At 34.6% G+C, this 21,783-nt stretch overlaps 1 protein-coding gene and 1 long non-coding RNA gene across 5 annotated transcripts; both read right to left on the bottom strand.

Annotated features, from left to right (window-relative positions):
* Window positions 1-435: 435 nt before the first annotated feature.
* On the bottom strand, window positions 436-6,872 carry LOC121245460 (bZIP transcription factor TGA10-like). 4 transcript variants are annotated; one of them, XM_041143532.1, is made up of 11 exons: window positions 6,204-6,872; window positions 5,942-6,042; window positions 5,228-5,319; window positions 5,021-5,143; window positions 4,796-4,864; window positions 4,635-4,694; window positions 4,463-4,540; window positions 4,297-4,372; window positions 3,856-4,127; window positions 2,878-3,117; window positions 436-669 (listed from the first exon to the last, which is right to left on the bottom strand). In XM_041143532.1, the coding sequence occupies exons 1-11, from the start codon at window positions 6,374-6,376 to the stop codon at window positions 520-522; spliced, it is 1,434 nt and encodes a 477-aa protein (XP_040999466.1). In that variant the 5' UTR covers window positions 6,377-6,872; the 3' UTR covers window positions 436-519. The 4 variants fall into 4 exon arrangements, with proteins under 4 accessions (XP_040999466.1, XP_040999468.1, XP_040999467.1 ...); XM_041143534.1 differs by having other exon boundaries at window positions 5,228-5,304; XM_041143533.1 differs by having other exon boundaries at window positions 5,942-6,039.
* A 12,619-nt stretch (window positions 6,873-19,491) lies between these two features.
* On the bottom strand, window positions 19,492-20,073 carry LOC121245463. The gene is made up of 3 exons (XR_005936793.1): window positions 19,925-20,073; window positions 19,727-19,798; window positions 19,492-19,648 (listed from the first exon to the last, which is right to left on the bottom strand). It is a non-coding gene; the product is annotated as an uncharacterized LOC121245463 (long non-coding RNA).
* Between the last annotated feature and the right edge of the window lie 1,710 nt (window positions 20,074-21,783).

Raw genomic sequence — 21,783 nt, 5'->3', positions numbered from 1 at the left:
AATGAAAGAGGCCCATGCATATTTGTAGATGAATATTTGTCAGTTTAAAAAGACGGCTATGAAGATGCATGCAGCAATTTGAAAGGCCTAATGGACGTTTCGGTTTCAACTTTCGACACCCGGCTTTGGTTTTCCTTCTAAAGCCAAAGAATTCCGTCTTCTTTTACTTTGACATACTTTAATTATTAGCAAACACCAAATCAAACCTTCTCCTCATTTTTCTTCTCCTCCTCCTTCTTTCTCACCTATCTATTTCTCAGTAAAAATGGCTGCCGAAATCATTTACTCTACTCTAAAAATTCCTTATCCCATAAAGAAAAAAGAAGAAGAGATATTTCTAGTACTGGTTCAGATTTCCAAATTGTCTATCTATGGTTCTATACAATCCTATGGAAATTATGAGAAAATGGAGATCAAGGAATTGAAGACATGATCGATCATCAATTGTTATATGTATTAAGGAAAAGATCATAGAAAATATATCATGTGAGTCTTAGGTTTTTTTTTTTTTTTTTTTTATCATTCCTGTCGAGGTCGTGCTAGCCAGAGAGAACTAAGAGCTCGGAGACGATGGAAGTACTCTGCAATTGCCAGAAAACACCTTGCAGCTTGGCGGATCGTCAGAATTTGGTGCAGCCGATGAATGGTCTGGTGCCTCAGATTATCTGCCTGTAAGTATCATATTTATTTTCCATAAATATTTCATAGAAAATGTCAAAAAAGAAAATGAAGAAGTTTCTTAACATGACTTTAACAAAACAACGAGGACTACCTGTGTCATATCTAGATTTACTTTTGTATAATTTTGTTACGACTAAAGTATTAATTTATCTATATATATTTGGTTTGATTGCTTGTCAGGACGGCTAAAGAAATTATAGGCTTCACTGTGACTTTTGAGAACGGAAAATCATGTGGAATTGGTATTTAGTCTTGGTTAAGTATAGGTGTCATAAGTATCGATGCATTTTTCTAGAGATTTGACTAGAAGAAATATTACACATGGACTATTTTGTGAAAATAACTCAAGATCTACTATTAATTAATCAGAATGCTTTTGTTTTTGGTTTTATATGAAGGATTCTTAATTTTCCAAAGTTTAAAGGCAGGATTATTGACTGATCTCTCATGATCTGCTAATTCATGTCTCACATTTCAAATGGGAACAGTAAAGATGAGACATTGAGATCAATGATAGCTTTTGGACTAAAACATGGAATTGTAGTTCTACAAGTCAACTTGTGGCCAATATTAAATGGTCAAACACAAGACTAAATATATTTATATATTTATATATATATATATATATATATATAAGGTCTTGTTTAGAAGATTGATCAACTAAATATTGCTAATAATCATGATTGGGGGGGGGGGGGGGGGGGGGGGGACGAATTTATCTTCACTTTCCACAGTTTGATTGGTCAAGACCTTGACCACAATCCCAACGTATATAGTCATATATTCATGTTTCTGGGTAGCTAAGGATCAAATTGATCCAAGCTCGTGTCGTGCTTTCAAATTCAGGGTGACAATTTTCAAGGGTTTAATCCTGCATTCTTTCTACCCTCAGGCCCACCCACTCCTCGATAATCTAACATATATGATATTCAACAATTCATGTGTAAACGTACGTTTTGAACCGATCTAGCGAGGGAGATATTTATAATATTATTATCAATATTAATATTTATGAAGTTGTTATTTAAAAAAGAGTAGTTTTATGGGTGACGATACCATGCATCCGGTTCACTACTCTATACTATTATATTATATTTAAAATATTTATTTTTATTATTTTCTTTCAAGTACTTTTTTAGCATCCTTAATTATTAAAAAAATATATAATTTTATTAATAATCACTTACTTAATTATTAAGTAAAATCAAAAATTAAAAAAATAAATTATAAATAAATAACAGAAAAATAATAACCCTATCATTTTTATAGTGTTATATATATATGGGCCTACTTATATGGTGGTGTTAGTCAAACGGTTACGACCATGACATCACGCAGACATGGGGTTACTAATTACCAGATCTGCCGGGTATGGGTACCTATTTCTGTATAAAAGAAACAACCTTTTAAGCAGTGGGTACACGTGTACTTGATGCTTGGAAGCCATCATCCACGTGGGGACACTCATCCTAGCTAGTGATTTTGTACGTACGTAGCGACCTTAACTTTTAGCAGAGAATTATTGTTCGAGTCACGAATTAAAATCGTTTTAGAGATGGCTTGACTTTGATTTACGATTAGGTTTTGGTAATTTTTATATTGTTTTAAACAGCATATTCTGAACATTTCTTATCAATTTTATGGAAACATTAGGTTCATTTTATTTTTTTTTTGTCTTATATATGTTTTCAGCCAAATAGAAATTAGTCTAGACCTGACCATAGATGTGATTGTATTTATTAATTTAGTACTTCTAAATTACTATATGCGTTACTTCTAAAACACACAATGCATTAACGCATACAATAGGAGTAGGGTAATTAAAATAATGCCTAAAGTAGCGCCTTTCAAGCAAATAATTACCTACTTGCAAACATTTTACGTGAGGCAGACATATCTATAAGTACATCTACTGGTGTAGTAGATTGCATGCAGCAAACGCCATCCACCTCACCAGAGTGAGACATGGAGAAGTTATGTCCTGGGGTAGGTTTCCTAACCCAAACAAGAACATGATATGGTTCGGTTCCGGCCCCATGGCCCACATGCATGCATGTAGTAATCAAAAACACCCTTGTGGCTGAACAGTATTATCATGATTTAGACAGTGATGAAATATCCCATCGAAAGAGAGTGAGAGAGTGTTATATATATATATATATATATAACAGCTTGGCGTTGTAGTTATTGGCGTACCTGTCTAACAAAGCCTTCAAGGGTGGAGAGCTTGTTCATGGCCATGGCCATCTGCCCCATATAGCTGGCCATGTTGGGAGGGCAGCTCAATGAATCTGCGGTTATGGTATCTACCAGTGACTGGTTTAGAGCATCAAGACCTTGAGAAAGAGCCTCTTCAGCCTCCTGTGTAGATTGTTGTAACCCACATATACCCAATATCTGTTGCTCCGTTAATGGCTCAATTTGATTCAATATAATCTAGCACAAAACACACATACAACAAAACACAAGACTTTAGATATCTCTAGTATTACCAGATCATATGCAATTCTTTTTCATCACAGATGCAGAATATTCTTTTCTTCGATCGCCAGAATTTAGTTTACGTGGTGGTGATTTATTTACTATAAACAAAAAGGAGGGATGGACATGGTGTTGAGATATTTGTTTTCATTAATGAATAAAGAGACCCGGGTGGGCAGCTCTCTTCGATCTAGCTAGTTCTGTCTCAAACCAGAAATTGTAGTACGCATTCATCGCTTTATAGGAATGACATCTACATCCACCCAATATGAGAAACCCTCACGATTCCTTTCGTCATTCATTGATTTTTATTCATTATACGATATCTTCCTTACAAGTGGCACCGACAAGTTCGACACTGCATTTATCGTCGTTTATATACCCTCGTGCCGAAGTAGTGGTACTACTGCATGTCTGATCATCATCATCATTTTCCAATTACACTAACACTATATATATATATATAAAGGGATTTTATCTAATAATTCTACTTGTGTTAGCTATTGATCACCTAATTCATGCATAAGGATTTTTTGGAAATTGCTTTTTTCATGCATTTTATCATATTGATCTTGATCAGCGTTTGATTTCCTTTCCCACGTATTTTTGCTAAGTTTTTGAAACTTGAAAGAGATTAGACGAAGAAGTTATCATTATCTATGTTATTCTGAAAACAGCAATGGTCCGGAGTACCTTGATGAGTTCAGAAGGCTTGAATCCACCCATCCACATAAAGCATCGCTCGGCTGGAGTCTTCCACATGCCTGAAACAAGATGGAACACGTCGGTTTTGGCCACCATGCTTTTAAGGTTCATCGCCTCGTCATAGTGTACTAAACAATTTTCAACAAAAAGCCGAAGCTCGTTCTCTGGCAAATGCTCCTGTACTGCTGCTCGGAGCTCACACGTGATCCGATGATGTTCCTCCAGCCACCTCGCATACTCCATGTCGAAGACAGCAGCATCTGAAAAACAAAATAAAATGGTTCGAGCATGAAACGAAAATGACAAAACTTAACTTGAGGTAGTCGAGAAAACAAAAGTAACAACCAAAAGCATTAATAAACATGCATGAGTTTTTTTTTTTTTTTTTAATGGATGGGTTGGAATATATATATATATATATAGATATACCTGAGCTAATGTTGCTCACAGCAACTGGAAGTCCTTGTTCTCCTCCTAAAAGAGATCCTCCCCCTAGAAATATGCCCTGGGCGAAAGCCGGTGATCTTGATTAGTAAGTACTTCGTACATATATAATCTAGCAGCAACAATGGCTCAAAGAAGAAAGAGTCCTTACTTGAGATCTAGCTCTTTGCAGCTCTTGTTCCAGCTGCGTAAGCTTGATCCTACTTGATTCTAACTGTTGAACATATGCCTGTAGTGCAACAAAAAATGCTTTAGAACGAATAAAATTAAGATTCTGTCTCAAATAATACAACCAAAAAAATGATAATTTTATGCGAGTTTACCTTTTTTCTAAGCCTGCTTTTCCGAGCTGCCTCTCTATTTTGAGCAAGTCTTCTCAGTGTCTGCTTAGAAATAATCATAAACCTCACGTTGAACATTGTCCGACAATCAAACGAGAGTTCGAATTAGTTAATTCAAGCGAAGACCGGAACCAAATAAGTACCTTAGGGTCTGGCGTTTTGGGTCCTTCCTGCTCTGAACTCGACGTGGGACCTTTGCGGCTACCTTCACGCTGCCACAACAATATTAAAAAGATAACAAAATCAAAGCAATAAAGTACAAAAGTATACTCCAGAATCTCAGTTGTCAGTAGGCTACTGCACATATATTATTTCTGGTTTAGTTGTTGTTATACTTCCTTCTTAATTACATTAAACAACTGCACTACCTTGATCGATTTGGCAGGTTCAGGCCCCGAGGAAGCATCATTGCGTCCGTTGGCCAACTCCATCGATGGCTCTGATGGTCTCTTAGAACCACTTGTTGAGGGAGAAACCAATCCCGTACTAATCTAACATGTCAAATGATTTGAAAAATATGGTTAATTATGAACGTCAATAAACTAATAGTGTAATAAGAGTTAGACTAAAGATACTTTTGTTGATGATGGCTCTACGTGCATAGGCTGAGATGGGAAAATGTTCAGAGTCGGAGGCCTCATTCCTTGGCTCTCTGCAGAAAAATAACCTGTCAACCATTTATTATCGTCAGAGAGAAGAGAACAATTTCTAAGAGGAAAAATGATTAAATTTGGAGGACCCAAGTGAGGGGAAAGGGAGACGACGAGGCACTGATAGAGCTATGAAATTAATTAGTCTTTGGGATCGTCATGCATTTGTGGCTCATTGCCATCCAAATAAGAAAAGGAGGAAAGAAATTGAAAAAGGGCAGAAAACCGAACCCAACTTTTGATACCCTTATTCAGTACATGCGGGATTAGAAATTAACGAATGCATGATCAGCGGGTTGTTGCAGGTCATGGTCCAAGCTCCATACAGCAAGAAACAAAGAAAATCAGAGAGAGAGAGAGAGAGAGAGATATTTTCAAAACTGAAATTATTATTATTACTGCTTTCTGAGAGGATTCGGTCAAAGAAAGTACTGGGGAAGGGATTTCAACAGTACTACTGTTGGACATGCTTTTCCTGTGAGCCAAACAGCCATAATTCCACAAAAGAATCTCCCAACAGAAAACAAAAACAAGAGGGAAAAACCTCATAATTTGAAAGGACAAACAGAGACGGAGAAAAAAGGAGAGAGAGAGAGAGAGAGAGAGAGAGAGAGAGAGAGAGAGAGAGAGAGAGCTCACGTCTTTGGTCATGGAGAGTATTAGGGTCTTGTCCATCAAGGTAGAGAAAAAGGGCTTGATCTAATTCTCCCAAATCATAAGCTCCAGTATCTTTGCTTCTGCTGACACCAAAATTTAATGGGAAAAATGAAGGAAAATTATAATAGGAAGAGCTAAAACGTGTACAACTCGGTCTATATAGGCTGTGATCAATGAAAGAGAATGAAGATAAAAAGGGATAAATTCTAGTCTTTTCTTTCGTTCTTAGAGTAAATTAAATTACATGAAGTTGCCAGGGACGGAAGATGATGAAGATGATTGCATCATTCCATAAGGAATCTGATGATGGTGATGATCTTGTATTTGATGCTGGTGCTGCTGTTGATATTGTTGCTGCTGCAGCTGCTGTTGTTGTACTTGGGTTGACTGGCTGGTGGCCTTAATATTGGAAGCCATGAAAGGAGCCCTTTAAAGCTTGGTTTTTTTTATCTTCTTCTCCAACTTTAAGCGTTCCTGAAAATCCCATTAAAGGTCAAACCGCCACCTACTTTTTCCTCCTGCTACCATTATTTTCTCTCCTATAGCAACCCGAATTAAGGAGTAGCGAAAAGAGCAATTAAATCGAAAGAGAGGAGGAGAGAGTAGTCGGTTATGGTTAGTGGAGGGAGCTCGGTAAGAAGATGCAGGAAGAGAGAGAGAAAAAAAAAGAAGAGAAGAAAAGAGAAAATGAATTGAATGCAAACAAACAAAAGATGAAAGCTTTTTAATTTCAGCTCTCTCTGTCTCTCTCTATTCTATATCTCTCATAAGAAGCAGACGACTTTCTGAAAACCAAAAATCTTCAGATAAAGCGGTTCATAAGAATAAGATATAGCATTGAACTCTCTTATCTGTCTCTCTATCTTAAGAGAAACCACAGAAGACCTGGGAGGAACAACCCTTTTCAATTAAGGAAAAACATCTCGGGTGGTATGTTGGAAACGGCCAAAGGCTATCTTGTCCAGGCCTCTTAGTTATATTCTAAGAATTTGAAATGACAAAAAACCCTTTCTTGGTTTCAGTTTTTACCATTGACGTTTTCATGCAAACTTACACGTAGGTGGCTCAGGCGGCTCCCCTGTCTAGATCGATACAAGAACATAATCGCTTAGCCGCTTCTCTCTATTTTCTTTTCTTTCTTTTATATTTTTATTTAATGTTTTCTTTTTCCAGCTCTTAATTGAGAATGATAGTTACACTACTCAGGGTGTAACTCACGTATATCTCTTTAAAAAATTAGATAATTATGAGATTTATATAAAAAAAATAATTTTTAAATAATAAATAAATTATTTAAAATATATATATATATATTATGTATGACTTACAGACATTAAAACTGTATGTAATATGTAAAAAATTGAGACAAAATAGCATACAAAACCTCTCCCAAAACAACTTAGGTAAGATGCCATTCATATTTCTACCATATATGGTACCTTCATATATCCCAATTAAAATGTCAAATCATATCGGGTTGGAGGTGTTTTTTTTTTTTTTTATATACATATAAGCGGAAAACAATTTTCCTGCTTATACTTGCCCATATCTCGATCGATATCCGCTAGGAGAATAAGTTGATGGCCCAATCAAGAGAATTCATATTCAACAATGAATATTACAACAAATATCCTTAAATTTGGGTAAACTAGGTTGCATTTTTACTATTGACAACTTACTTCTTAATTTCCCATATGTGTTGCATATAAAGTTTGGGTCACCTTCTATCCCAGAGAATAGATATATATAGGAAAATATTTCAGTCACAAAAAAATTATATAAAAATAATCTTACAAACTGATGTGGGTTGATGTGATTCGTCAAATTATAAAATTACTTTTATTATAAAATAGATCTAACAAATCAAATAAAATCACGTCAGATTTGTGAGATTATTAGGAGCTGTTCCACTACAATTTGGGTGCAACATGTTTTGAATTCAACTACATTGTCCAACAAAAATCAGATGGAAGAAAAATATTTGAACATAATTAGTAAGAATATTAAAATAGTATAATTATTAACTATCCACACAAAAATAAAAAAATAAAAACCAAAAAGAGGTACCACATTGGAATTAAGAAACAGAAGAATATCATGGTATTATGGTCTAAAAAAATTCAGCGCTCCCTAAGGAAGGGCAAGCCTTGCTGGTTTCAACAGCGTTTCATATTCTTCGAGGGCAGTATTATCATTAATTACCCTTTTTTTTCTTTCATTTTTCTCCTTCACATTTCGTAATAATAATTATTAGAGGCAGCTGTTTACCAGGTGACGCATGTAGGACCGTTGACTATGGAACACGTGTCATTTTAGAGTTCCGTTTTGGTATTGGGAGGTTGAGGAGTGGGACCCACCGATCGAGCAAAATGTGAAAAAGGATCGAACGGCTGAGAGGTCGACCTCAAAGTCTGGTCCAGGAAGGGACCCACCGAGACCGGCCCCCACCTTTTCCGCCATTTTTTTACTCCCGGGTTTCTAACTACCCCTAAAAATAATAAGGACCGTCTTGCTAACTGCAAAGAAAATGATACATGATGTTTAAATTACATATAAAAGTTATTTTTTCTTTTATAGAAAAGACTATACATAAAAGTATACGTGGCACTTCCTAATGTCTGACCATTAAATCAGTTAATATAGTTGGTATGATTTATTTGTTACACAATATTCTATATATCAACAATTTTATGGAAATGACATAATAAAGAAAATAAGTTTTATATACTAAATACTTTTTTTGAATAATTATATGCTAAATATTGATTGAAGAAGTAATGATTGAGATTAATCGCCCACCTCCCTCTCCTTCATTCATTTTCTATTTACCCACCTTGTATATCAATATTTTTTTGTTTAATTTTATTTTACTTTTTTCAAGATCGAAAAAGACAGATCTACAACTTTTTAACGACTCCCGAAAGACATACGTGGTATAAGCAGATTTATAAGTCTAAAATCGTTCGGAAAAAAGTGGTGGTTTTGCCAAAATCACCGTGCTTGGTTCTCACATGCTACCCACATCTGCGTGTGGTCCTCATGCACCACCCCTTCCTGCAGTTCTTCTCGATACATGAGCCAGATCAGTGGACTCGCCACAACCAAACCTTTCAAATTTGACATTTGTGGCTAAAAAGAGACAATTGTGTTGCCTTCACGGACTGTCACAAGTTTTGAAGTCTACTGGAGTTGATCCAAACTGTAATCCATCTTTTTTCACACTATCTTACTTTTCCCTTTTGGTTTCCTTATTGTTAATTAAAATAAAAAAAGAGTTCGTCTCTTGGACATTTATTTCTAGAGGTTGAGTCATCTCTTTTTATGAAGGGTGAGGTTTGAGTCCTGTTTAGGCAGAGAGTGTTGTCTTTTGGACGTTTGTCTGTAGAGAGTATCAGTAATAATAAAGACTAGGCCGGTCACAAAAGGAAATAGTGTACTAGTAAAGCTCCAAATGTATTATTTTGATTTATGATGTCATGTTTGATATAAGAACATCTCATAATGTATCCGGTCATGGATGTAATTAGTTTCTCTTGTGAATGAATGATGACAGTTTACCTTAAAAAAAAACTAATTATATTAAGACTATTGTTATTCTAAGGCATCTATACCACATATCATTAATTTGAAATCTTACAAATCAAATCTTACTATTTAAGTGATGTGGATAGTGTATTTAACACATCCATTTGAAAATATAATAACTCTTAAATTAAATATTGATTGTAACTTTAATTTTTTGAGATGTCTTTATGCAATAAACATTTTTTTTCAAAAAAAAAAAAAATACAATACAAAGATATTACGGGAAAAAGACCGAAATAAGAACCATAAGGAGGTTATTGTAAATGACACGCAATATATAGAGATCACACAACATGATGAGACACGGTATTAATTAATTAACTTATATAATTATGTAAATAAATCAGCAAGTCATTGGCCGTGATTGAAACCAGGATATTCAAGTTCCAGCAACACGTACATGAACATGATCAACGTCTCTAAAAGATGAAAATAGCACTAATTTGAGTACATTACAAATAGTTTCGTTCTTTGGAGGGTTTTTCCAATTTGAGAAACTTAACAGCTTGAAACCAATGCTAGCTGGATTAGGCCTAAACCCATACTTCTTCATTAAATGTGCAAAATTTATCTTTATGCCTAACAAATTCAATTTTATATATATAATAATAATATTTGTACTTCGGAAGTGTGACAAAGTCACTCTTTTGGCCTTAATTTCTATTAATTATAATATTTCACCGTTAACGGATCCAGTTAACACGCAAGAAACTTCTACCACCACATCACATCGGAAAATAATAATTTATAAATAAAGATATGCATCATAAAGTTATCAATGAGCAATTCCACTCTTTTATAGGTAATATATACATGTAATTGTTGGGAGTAATTAATTTCTTCCGGCACTCCTAATTCGCCCGATTTATAATACCTTTGGTCCTATATGTTGGAGTTGGAATATAGGGGAAGTACTCGAATCCATCGCCCAGCTTCATGCTGCCTTGAGTGTCAAGTCTTCGAGTGTCGCGTGAAGAAAAAAAATAAATTTGAAATTCATATAAAAATTAATTTTTTAACAATAAATTTACTCGTTTTTCAAAATTAATATGTGACGTTTATTCAACTCATAACTCATGTACTAGCATTACTCATATATTATATAATAGGGATAAATATACTTTGAACCTCAAATTATAACCAAGCACCTGGCCGCACCTGGCCATCATGATCACTACAACCAGTTCTAGCCGTCTGATCACCCACCAACTCAAGTCATTACGGTCCCTGTTCTTTTAGCTGCATTGTGGGGTGCGTGCATGGCTGACGGGGCCTGATCAGGTTGAAGGAAAGATCAATGAAGGAGACGAAGCAAGCGTAGCTGGCACTTGGACTCGAGACTCAAAAAGTCAATTGCTCTTTCTTTAAATAACTGCTCATCATCACCATGCAATTCCATCCCTCCGATGGATCGGATCATGATCAGATGCAACATATATCATAAATTATCTCCAAAATGCATGGCTCTAGATGATGATCTGTACGTACGTATTAATTCCATGAAAATATTGCTTAAATGAAGAAGCCTGATTAATGATCTAGAAATTAAAAAGTAATTTGTTTGATTGAACTGTTTATACCTGTCATCTCCCAAAGGTGCACTGTAATTGATGAATTAATATTGAGCAGTACATGAAATAAAAGAAGGTGCACACTTGCAATCTAGTAGCAAATTTATCTTAAATTATAAACTTATATATATAAATAATATGTTTCATAACCACCACACGGCCTGTTATTTTATATATATATATATATATATATATATATATATTATCCATTAATAGATCAGAAGTTCAACAAAAATTCGTTGACTATAAGTTTTTGGTAGAAAAACCTCCATAAAATTAACTCACTGCATGCCCTTTAATTAAATATAAACATATAGCTAGCTTTCCATTGACCAAAGCATTATGTTATATATCAAGCATAATATATATATATATATATATATTATATATACACATGACACACATACACAATATTGCGTATAACCTCATGCCTTATACTTAGCTAGCTAGCAACATACATCAAACATAGATGCATTTAAAAATATCTAGTTAGGGATAAAAAAGTCTTATATACATGATAGCCACATGCACACTGGCCGATTAATAGCATTTCGTGGAGAGAGAGGGGGACGGCCGGGGACGGCCGGTGGAGGGAGATCAAGAAGAAGAAGATCGATTAGAAGAAGAAACACGCTCAATTTTCTTGATCATGGCAGAAGTAGGATCATTAGGGTTTTATTAATTAAGAGAGCTAGAGATCATGATTTCGTCCTACCGCAATGTGTGATCCTCCACATGTCAGTGTAATTTAAAAAAAAATATTATTAATTTGGCTGAATACTGAAAATTAAAGAAGAGTACTATGGAAATAATTAATAATTTCCTACGTATAACGTACATGCTTGTATTCCTTTATATTTACCGTACCTTTTCGCTAGCTTCAGATAGCAGAGGCTGCAATTCATGACGTTTAAAAAGAGAGAGAGGGAGAGAGAGAGAGAGGGAGAGAGGCAATTAATTCATGATATATATATATATATATATATATATATATATATATATATATGTGTGTGTGTGTGTGTGTGTAAATTATAAAAATGGATTAGGTATATATATGAGATCGCGTCCTCAAAGTAAACTAATTTTATAATGAGATTATTATTGGTCTGCTTAACGCCATTCAAGTAGCTAGGGTTTCCACCAACTCCAACTTGCCGAGTCGACATTTCCAACCCGAAAACGACATGATTATTTAATCCCCAATGTACAATAATTCCTATTATTAAAGATGTCCGTGATTTGCTCAGTGTTTGAACCTTATAATTTTCATGTGCAATTGATCAGCTTATATGTAAAACATAATTTGACATGCACGTATATATATATATATATATATATATATATATATATATATATATATATATGCCATTGACTCTAAATTCCAAGCATGTTTTGTCCTAATTTATACGCGGCCCTCTATTTTTCATATATGTAATATGATAATAAGTTGACATTGAGACTATAATATGTTAATTTGTGCACTCGAATATTAGGTTTATGGAGTGTTTTATAATACCATTTATATGTATATATATATAATAGATATATATATGAGCATTTATCAATTAAAATGGAAGTAGCATATTGCATGGCTTATATATACAAGTTAGAAAATGTACGTATATTATATATATATATATATATAGATAGATAGTGTATGAGTTAATTTGAATATGCCCATATATCCATAAAAGAAGACAAGGTGCCTTTCTTCTTTCATTTTTTTTTTCCTCAATATTCTTCATTTCATGGTCTTCTTGTTATGTATGTTCTTTCTCCATAGTTAATTAGGATTCTTATATTATTCCTCACATACATCTTAATTAAAGCAACAGTACATGACAACCTAAATGGTGATGATTGAATATATACTAATTAGATGATCATGATCAGATTCAATGAATTGACCACTGCTTCCTGAACCAAACAATTTTGTATTAATTATTTTGCACTATCTATTACTGCAATATATATTCCATTCATTCTTGTTGACTTTTAATTAAATTGAGCACGCATTGGTCAACTAATTAAGCAAGCATTATTGTTTCTTTTTACGGTTCCTCTTTGGAACGGTATATCCGATAATATGAGTTTACTGGAAGCCAATAGGGAGCTGAGACGTTACCTAAGCACACATTCTCATTTTGGACTGCTTTGCACCATAGCAAATAAAAAAGCAAGGACCTTGACACCCATCGTTGTATTCTTTTCTCCTTACAACCATCAAACCCAGATCGTCCACATGATTCAAACGTATGCCGCTGCAGGCCGTACGACCTCCGATCCCAGTGAAGTAGCTCCAAATCAGACCGGTAGGCATATATAGCCCAAGTATATTCAAGAAAAATAGACCTAGTTAGTGGATAAAACTTAAAATCCTAAAGCTGATTTCCTTGAAATAAATTGTCTCTGCAAAAATGAAGGAAGGAAAAACCACACTAGCCCAGTGTTTTAATTTTGTTTTTTTTTTTTTTTTCCTGTCTTTGGATTTTTTGAACTCCTTGAAGCATGTTGACTTCATCTCTTTGAGATTCTATTAGTACAATTTTGCACGTGTTTGTGTTGCGCGAAATTGCTCTCTTGACCAAACTCATGATATTTTTGGATAATTCGTAATTATTTTTTTTGGAAGCACACAAAAATGACGATTTAAATGTACCTATGAGCAGAGGGTCTGCATTTAGTACCTTCTCTGATCAACCTTCATAATCTCTATAAAATATTGAGAGAAACATCAAGGGTTTTGGATCACATTTATTATGCCAACAAAAATTTCACTGTCAAATATGTTGAGCTTCCTGCTCATGAGTCAAGGGAGGGAGGGTTACCGTCTAGTGGGTTTCATGGAGGAGGGAGGGTGACTTACAGAAGAGATCTAAAAGCCTGGCTCAGAGAGAGAGTGACTTACAGAGCTACGACGGTGGTTCTGCTCCTCGAAGGTTTGCTTGCCTAGGAGAGAGAGAGAAAGAGAGGGAAGGACGGAGTGAAATTTGAGAAAAAAATATTTATTTCCTATACAGTGCGATCTACCATTGGATTCATGTGAGGTCTTACATAGCAACCTACCATTTCGCTGTTGTTAATAGGGGAATATCGGTTGGGACCTGCAGGAAGGTTTTCTCTTCTTTTTAACTGGCTATCTATACATAAATATATCTTAAAAATTATATCAATGTACTTACATTAATTGAGGGCAAAGGCAATTAATATTGAGTTAGGTATCATGCATTGTGCAAAGGGAAATGATATTAATTTATTCCACCTATGTACAAATCCTATCGAGGATTTATTAATGTACCGATTGTTTTTTTTTTTTTTTTTACTTAATAAACAATAGTTATGTTTTTTAATGAAGTTATGATTTTTTTTAAATGTTTAAGAGAGTTTAAAAAATATTTAAAAAAATAGAAATAAAAAATAAACTTTTCAGTACTACCTATAAAAATCCTCGGTCTGATTTCCCAGTGCACGTAATAGGATCCTTGTTCCAAAGATATCACTGCCCCATACAACTAAGAAATTTGCGACGAATCTAATTACTTCTTAAAGCACGTTTTCCCTACAGGAATGCACAATTAAGTTTCTTTTTAAGAATAGGATGATACTTCAATTTTATTGATAATCTTTACTTATGGCGGATGATAACGGTGGTTACAACTAGGAACCTAGGAGTTACAAATATCTAAGAAAGATCAAAATCCAGACCTCAAAAAAACCTAAACACCAAGCCAAAAACAAGACAAATACCTAGGGGTTACAATATTCAAAAAAAAAAAACCCAAAACCAAGTATAAAAAAAGACCATAAACCAACCAAACAATATACCATATACCTAGAAACCAAAAAAAAAAAAAAAACCAGATACACATTAAAACATGTGAGGCAAACAAACAGACCCAGTAAAAGAATAAAACAATCCTAAGTAGATCGAATAATAGGAAGACATAGTCTTTCTATACGCAAAGAGCCCCTAAGGCAAGACAAAATATCTATAGAAGACCACCATATGTCGTTGCTTCCCTTCACTCCCATCCTTGTCAGGAAATTGTCGAAACATTTTCCTCTCTAAAAATATGAAATATTCGGACCGAGACTCTCTTGATAATATCCATGACTTCATCCTAGTAGTCCTCTAGGTTCTAGTTATCACATATCTCATCCTTTAATTACCACTTAACCACCAACAAAGAATCTAACTCCACATCAAGATGCATAACACCCATATTTTTAACAATTCGAAGACCATGTAACAAACCCATAAGTTCAGCATAGTTATTAATGTTTGTGCCAATAGCAGTTGTGAAAGTCATAATTAATTTACCATCCGAATCTCGCAACACACCTTAACACCTACGAAGCCAGGATTCCCTCTCAAGGCCCCATCAACATTGAGCTTCAATATATCAGTATTCCCTCTAGCACAAATTAAGTTGACATATATACGAGCTAGGTGGTACTCCAAGAGATCAAGGTACGTATGTAGCCACAATTCATAGTACATATTCAGATAATGATAGATTTACTATCCTCCTATTATTATTTTATTACTCTATAGTGTATTTGAATTTTTTTATTATTTTTTGAAATATTTTTTTAACATCCTTAATCATTAATAAAAAAATATACAATTTTATTAATAATTATTTTTTTATTTATTAAATAAAAAATAATAAATAGATGGTAGAAAGTGATAAACTTATCGTTATTATCCTTCCCGGAGGATTAAATTCCGTCCGTGCATGCTGCTGCATGTCCCTTCGAATGAATGAGAAATGTTAGAGCTAACTAATTCACATGCCATAAAAACTTGGAAAACACCATGCCCATGCCCACGTAAGGAAATCTTCTATCGAAATCTTTTTTAATTTTTTAAATTTTTTTACTTAATAATTAAGTAAGTATTTTAAAATAAATATGTGGTTTTTTTATTTTTTAAAAATATTTAAATAGTTTTAAAAAATGGTGAAAGAAAAAGTAAAAAATAATAAAAAAATGGTGAAAAAAAAGTGTTCGGTGTGGACGTAGCAACGTCCTAAAAACTTCGTTAAACAGTTCCTCCTCGAAGCCTTTCCAATTCCCTAGTAAGCGTGGAGCTTATCTTTACTGTGAAAAGGGTCAGTTTTGTTGTGCTACGCCTCGCTGCTTTAAAGCATAGCTATAACGAGCTCTTCTGTTTTCTCTCGCCTTACCTGAAGGGAATGATCATATATCAAAGGATGAAGAGCCATCGCCATCAGGTTGAAATATCCAAGACATGATTATTATTTGGATGGGAGAATGCATGGGCAAGAGAAAATATAATTAGCAGATTAATTAATGCTATATATTTGGTATGACTTTGGCCTTATGGCTATGTTTTAATTTATAAATATGAAATATTCAATTATAAATATGGGCATCCCTTGATAATTCCACTCTTATCAAGACTGTCCAATTTTCCAAGTGGGGGGAGGGCCCCAGAGCCTTCAATTTCCAATTTCTAAATTTAGAAGGAGAACTTTTCTCCTGGGGTTTGTGTACGTTTCAGCTGTCAGTCTCATAATTCTCATTGAATGAAGTTTTCCTTTCAGTTTCGGCTTGATCAGAAAGAAGTTCTTTTTTCTGTTTTGTTTTTCATCAAGTTCAGATGTAGCTGGATCCACTGGTCTCCTGGCCTCTGATCCATCAATGGCTGGTTGCGGCCTGGCTTGGCTTTTTCGGCAGAGAGAAACTCATTAAAGAAATCGTGTCAAATTAGTTGTCTCTTCGATTTTGGTTCTTTTTTCGAAAATAATGGTATTCATCCTGTGCCATTCTCTAGATAATGCATGTCATGAATGTTTCACAAAAATTGAGACTGATTTAATTTAGGAATGAGATGTCATAGAATGAGATTGTTTTATATGAATAAAATAAAAATAAAAAAATATATTATTAGAATATTATTTTTTTAATATTATTATTATTTTAAATTTAAAAAAATTAAATTATTTATTATATTTTATATAAAAATTTAAAAAACTTACAATTAGGTAACATGCCTTACAAAATCTCTTAAAACAGTAGGTGTTAGGAACATTTTGATCAAGGAATTTAATGAAAGGAAAACGTTATAACAACTTACGTACGTATCCTATATTGTAAAGAGTAATGTTATTTATTATTTTAATTTTTATCATTCTTTTATCATTTTATGATATGGTATTAGATAATTAAAAATTATTTATTATATTTTATTTGTAAATCTATCATTTAATATCATATTATACGATGATAAAAAGATGACGAGAGTTGTGATAATTTTTTCCACTGCAAAACATGCACCGTATGAAAACTCAGACTGATCGAGATAGCTAGATAATGGCCTCCTTTTGACTTGGCTTCGCTTGACATGCATGCAAGGCGGCGTAGCCTCGATAGACCGAAGGACGTTGGATCATTCGGAAGCGCAATATTGCTATATATATTGGACCGAATTATTTAGCCACCTACCCTACAAAGTAACTACTTTATTATAAGGAGTTTTACCAACTGATTTAATTAGTTAGTCTCGTACTCTACAAAAAATAAAAAATTTTAAAAATGGAGCAATCGTTGTACCAATGATATTATATATAGTCGTTTGTATCCATGGCCATCCACAGCTGCCACGAACCTCCTCCTTTTTTTTTTTTTTTTTTGTACTTTTGTAATTAATTTTTCATAAATTGGGGAGACAATCACCTGAGACTATCAAGTGTCAAGTTAAAGATACAAAACTCCGGCAAGGGAGAATGCTAATTTGTTCTCAAAATTCAAACTTTCTTCATTTACCAAGCAGCAGTAGCAGTTAAAAGCTAGCAATATATCTGAAGTTGTACTACACCAGGATGGAAGATCACCATCTTTCTCAGATGGGCCAATATACACAACTGGACTTGTCAAATTACAGAAAGAGGGAGCCCAGGCAGGACTAGCTACCATATTAAGGCAAGCATTGCACCAAAGTTGTTGAGAATGACTCGACAGAAAAAGATGTTCCTGCAGCATAGGTGCATCACGCACAAGAGCAAATGTCAGTCTAGAATATTCCTTCGTAACAGAATGTTGTGTCTGTGATTGGTGAATCTTGTAAATTTTGATCTACCATTCTCTCTCTCTCTCACTCTCAAGCTTGTCATGTGTATATATGGTAGTAAACAGGGACTACAAATGTAATGGAAAATATATATCAAGTAGAATACTCTGAAATGTTGAACACTTGACTATGGCATTTTGTCAAACACCATTCCTGCACTCTGAGGTTGATATTCTGTTAGCTTCTTTATGGTATCAGAGCCCATAGGACCAATGTCCACCTTCTCTGTAAGAAATGGGTACCCATAATGGACACTCATTCACATTCTCTTGGAGGTTATGAAGTGATTCTTAAATCACTTCGTGAGACTCGATGGTTGGCCATTAAGGGCCAGCTAGGGGTTATATTTAGAGGGGCTATTTACATAGTCCCTCCCCCTCTTTAGATGATACATTTGGATAAATAAGTTTTCTCTCTCAAATGGTTTTCTCTAGTCACGGCATCTAGGTTGTGGAACGTGTGAATATTGCTCTAGTATCACCACATAGCATACTCCACCATCAATGTAAAGATCGTGGATGAGCAACAACGCTAGAGAATCTGTGGAACAACCGCACTAGATCCGAGATATTTCCTGGGAAGTAATATCGCTTCTGCTGCACATTCTGATCTAGTATTTCTAACTAGGGTGAATTCGGTCCGGTCCGGTCGGTCCGAATGAGGTGTTATGGACCGGACCGGACTAATTCGGTCCAGGGTTTTTTCACCCTGGACCGGACCGAATAGGCAGAAGGACCGGTCCGGTCCGGTCCAATTCGGTCCGGTCCAGTCTGGTCGGTCCTATTCGGTCCAATCCTAACCGGATGGGCCAAAAGCCCAATCTTCTTCCTCTGTTTTTTCGGCCCAATGGTGCCAAAAGCCCAATCTTATTCCTCTGTTTTTTCGGCCCAATGGTGAAAGCCCACTAACAATTTATCCAATTTGAAGCCAAAAAATACAAAAGAACTTAAAGGGAAAATAAAAATAATCATAAAAAAATTGTCAATATAATAAATTAATAATACTTGTGTTGCCAAGCAATATGCTAACTAAATTACAGTGAATAAATTTGAATAAAAGGTTTTAGTACAAAAAATAAATTTTGTCTATATCCATAAAAAACTTTAAAAAAGGAATAGCTACTTGATTTTCTTACTACTAATCCATCCAAAGATTCCAAACAATTTAAACATGGTTAAACTAAAAATTATACTAGATAATGAAAGAAAATTGAAATAACATTCCAAGCAGATTTGGCTTCTAAAAGTAAGAAAGAAAAAAAATTCCCAAGCATAGATAAATTATAATGAAAATTAAAAATTATACAATTCCCAAATAACTGAAAAATTAAAAGCTCTAAATACAAATTACAATAAAGATAATTCTTCTCCTGACAGCTCATAAGCCATAGCTTCCTACATCTTTTGGCTTGGCATACTTTTCAGTTTTCACAGTATTCTGTAAAGTGTAAACAAAGAAATTATTAGGAAATAGCAAAAGTGAAAATTGAAAACTAACAAGCTAAAATAGATTCACCTCATTAACTTGCATTGGTTGTAGACATTGTATTTGAAGCCTCCATAGAATTGTCACCGTCCCGAATAAGTTCTATACAATAAAGAAATAAAACAAATTATATAAATTACATAACATATAGTATTATAGCTCATAAAAGTTATAAAATGATGTACTTATAAAAAAAAAGTTATAAAATGAAGCAAGTAAGAAACATACCCAACTGCCTTTCAAAATCCTCCACCTCATTCATTAAAGTCTTAAGGTTGATTGGAATAGAAGAAGAACGAAGCCAATTCTGTGTACAAATGAGAGCCTCAACCATCATCGGAGATAAACTACTTCGAAAAGGATCAAGGACACGACCCGCCGTGCTAAATATAGATTCAGAGGCCACTGTAGATACCAGTATTGCGAATACATCTCGTGCAACTTTTGAAAGTACACGATATCTAACTGAATTAACCCTCCACCAAATAAGAATGTCAAAACTTGGGAACGCCTCCTCACAACTTTCAGCTAGGTATCTATCAACCTCATTATTGCTCCCTAAAGTGTTTTCCGACTGTAACCGCTGCTTGAATATGGCCATTCTTTCTACTGTCCTATCAACTCTACCACTACCACTACCATCTGTAGAATTTACTTCTTCACGTGGGGGACTTGTGCGCTGTTGTTGTAAATCAGAATTGTTGCCTCCGTCATTATCAGTGTATGCCTCATACATGCGGGTTAAAGCATTTTTCACCTTCCAACTCAAATCAACTGCTTTTGTGGGGTCATTGGCATACATGCATTCCAATGCAAAGTCAAAATATCGCATCTTATACCGAGGATCGAGAATAATCCCAACAAACAACAACATATTCATATTATCTAAGTCGCCCCAATATTTTTTAAATTTTTTCTTCATATTTATGGCCATTAATCCCACCACATGGCTTCCTATTTCACACTCCACTTCAATTGCATCAGATGTTTTAACTAACTCCAGAAAGAAAGAGTTGCAAGTTACATATTGATTTCCCGAAAAAGATAAAGTTGCATCATGAAAAAGTTCAAGAAACCTTACAAATAACTTTACCTTCTCCCAATCATTATTATTGGGAGGCCCTAACTTCTTTGATGTTCTCCTATTCATTATATCACCAATTTCATCATCATCGACATCATCGTCTCCAACACTACTAACGAATCCCGAATCTTCTTCTTCCAACCGTTCAAAAGCTTTTCGTAATTTTAAAGCCCCCTCCAACATAAGATAGGTGGAGTTCCACCTAGTTGGTACATCTAAACAAATGCCACTTTTGCTTGCAATTTCTTTCAACCCAATACACTTCTTAAATGTAGTCCACCTTTGAGGTGATGACTTAACATATTTCACAACACATCTCACCTTCACAATAGACTCATCAAATTCCCTCAACCCATCACGGACAATTAAGTTTAGAATGTGGGCACAACACCGAACATGCAAGAATTCATGTTCCAAAACAGTGTCCTTCCTATACTTGGTTTTTTCTTCAAATAAGAAATTGTTCCATTATTAGAACTTGCATTATCAAGTGTGATTATAAGTATTTTCGGTCTCCCCCAATCATGCAAGCACATCTCTATGGCTCTACCAAGTGTATCACCCTTGTGATTCTCAACCAAACAAACAGAAAGAATTCTTTTGTGTAGTTTCCAATTATCATCAATAAAGTGTGCAGTGAGACACATATAGTTGAGGTTTTGCACGGATGTCCATGTATCCGTGGTGAGAGAAACTCGTTGCCCTTGAAGAGCACTTCTCAACTTACTTTTTTCCCTTATATACACACTAAAACAATCCTTCGCAACCGTAACACGAGATGAAATCCCGACCCACTTAGGGCAAACAATGAGCATAAACTTCTTGAAACCCTCCCCTTCAACGAACCTAAAGGGCAACTCATCAAGAATAATCATTTCTGCTAAGGCTTGTCTGCAAGCCTCAACACTAAATGATATGGGCACAAATTCCCCACTAACACTTCCTACACCCGCCTTCGAACCGAGAGTAGTTTGAGACTTATCTGTCTGTCTCAATGGACATT

Source organism: Juglans microcarpa x Juglans regia, unplaced genomic scaffold (genome assembly GCF_004785595.1).
Source record: "Juglans microcarpa x Juglans regia isolate MS1-56 unplaced genomic scaffold, Jm3101_v1.0 JmScfU0023, whole genome shotgun sequence".
NCBI classification, from domain to species: Eukaryota; Viridiplantae; Streptophyta; class Magnoliopsida; order Fagales; family Juglandaceae; genus Juglans; species Juglans microcarpa x Juglans regia.
The sequence above is the reverse complement of the archived record's forward strand: the minus strand, read 5'-3'. Positions and strand labels throughout refer to the sequence as shown.

What these genes read in the sequence shown, in the direction of transcription:
- LOC121245460 (XM_041143532.1), bottom strand. Translation starts at nt 6,376, where the DNA reads ATGGCTTCCAATATTAAGGCCACCAGCCAGTCAACCCAAGTACAACAA. An exon ending in TAGAGCCATCATCAACAAAA is followed by an intron (nt 5,144 to 5,227) that starts GTATCTTTAGTC and finishes TTGACATGTTAG; the next exon opens with ATTAGTACGGGATTGGTTTC. An exon ending in CCAAAACGCCAGACCCTAAG is followed by an intron (nt 4,695 to 4,795) that starts GTACTTATTTGG and finishes ATTTCTAAGCAG; the next exon opens with ACACTGAGAAGACTTGCTCA.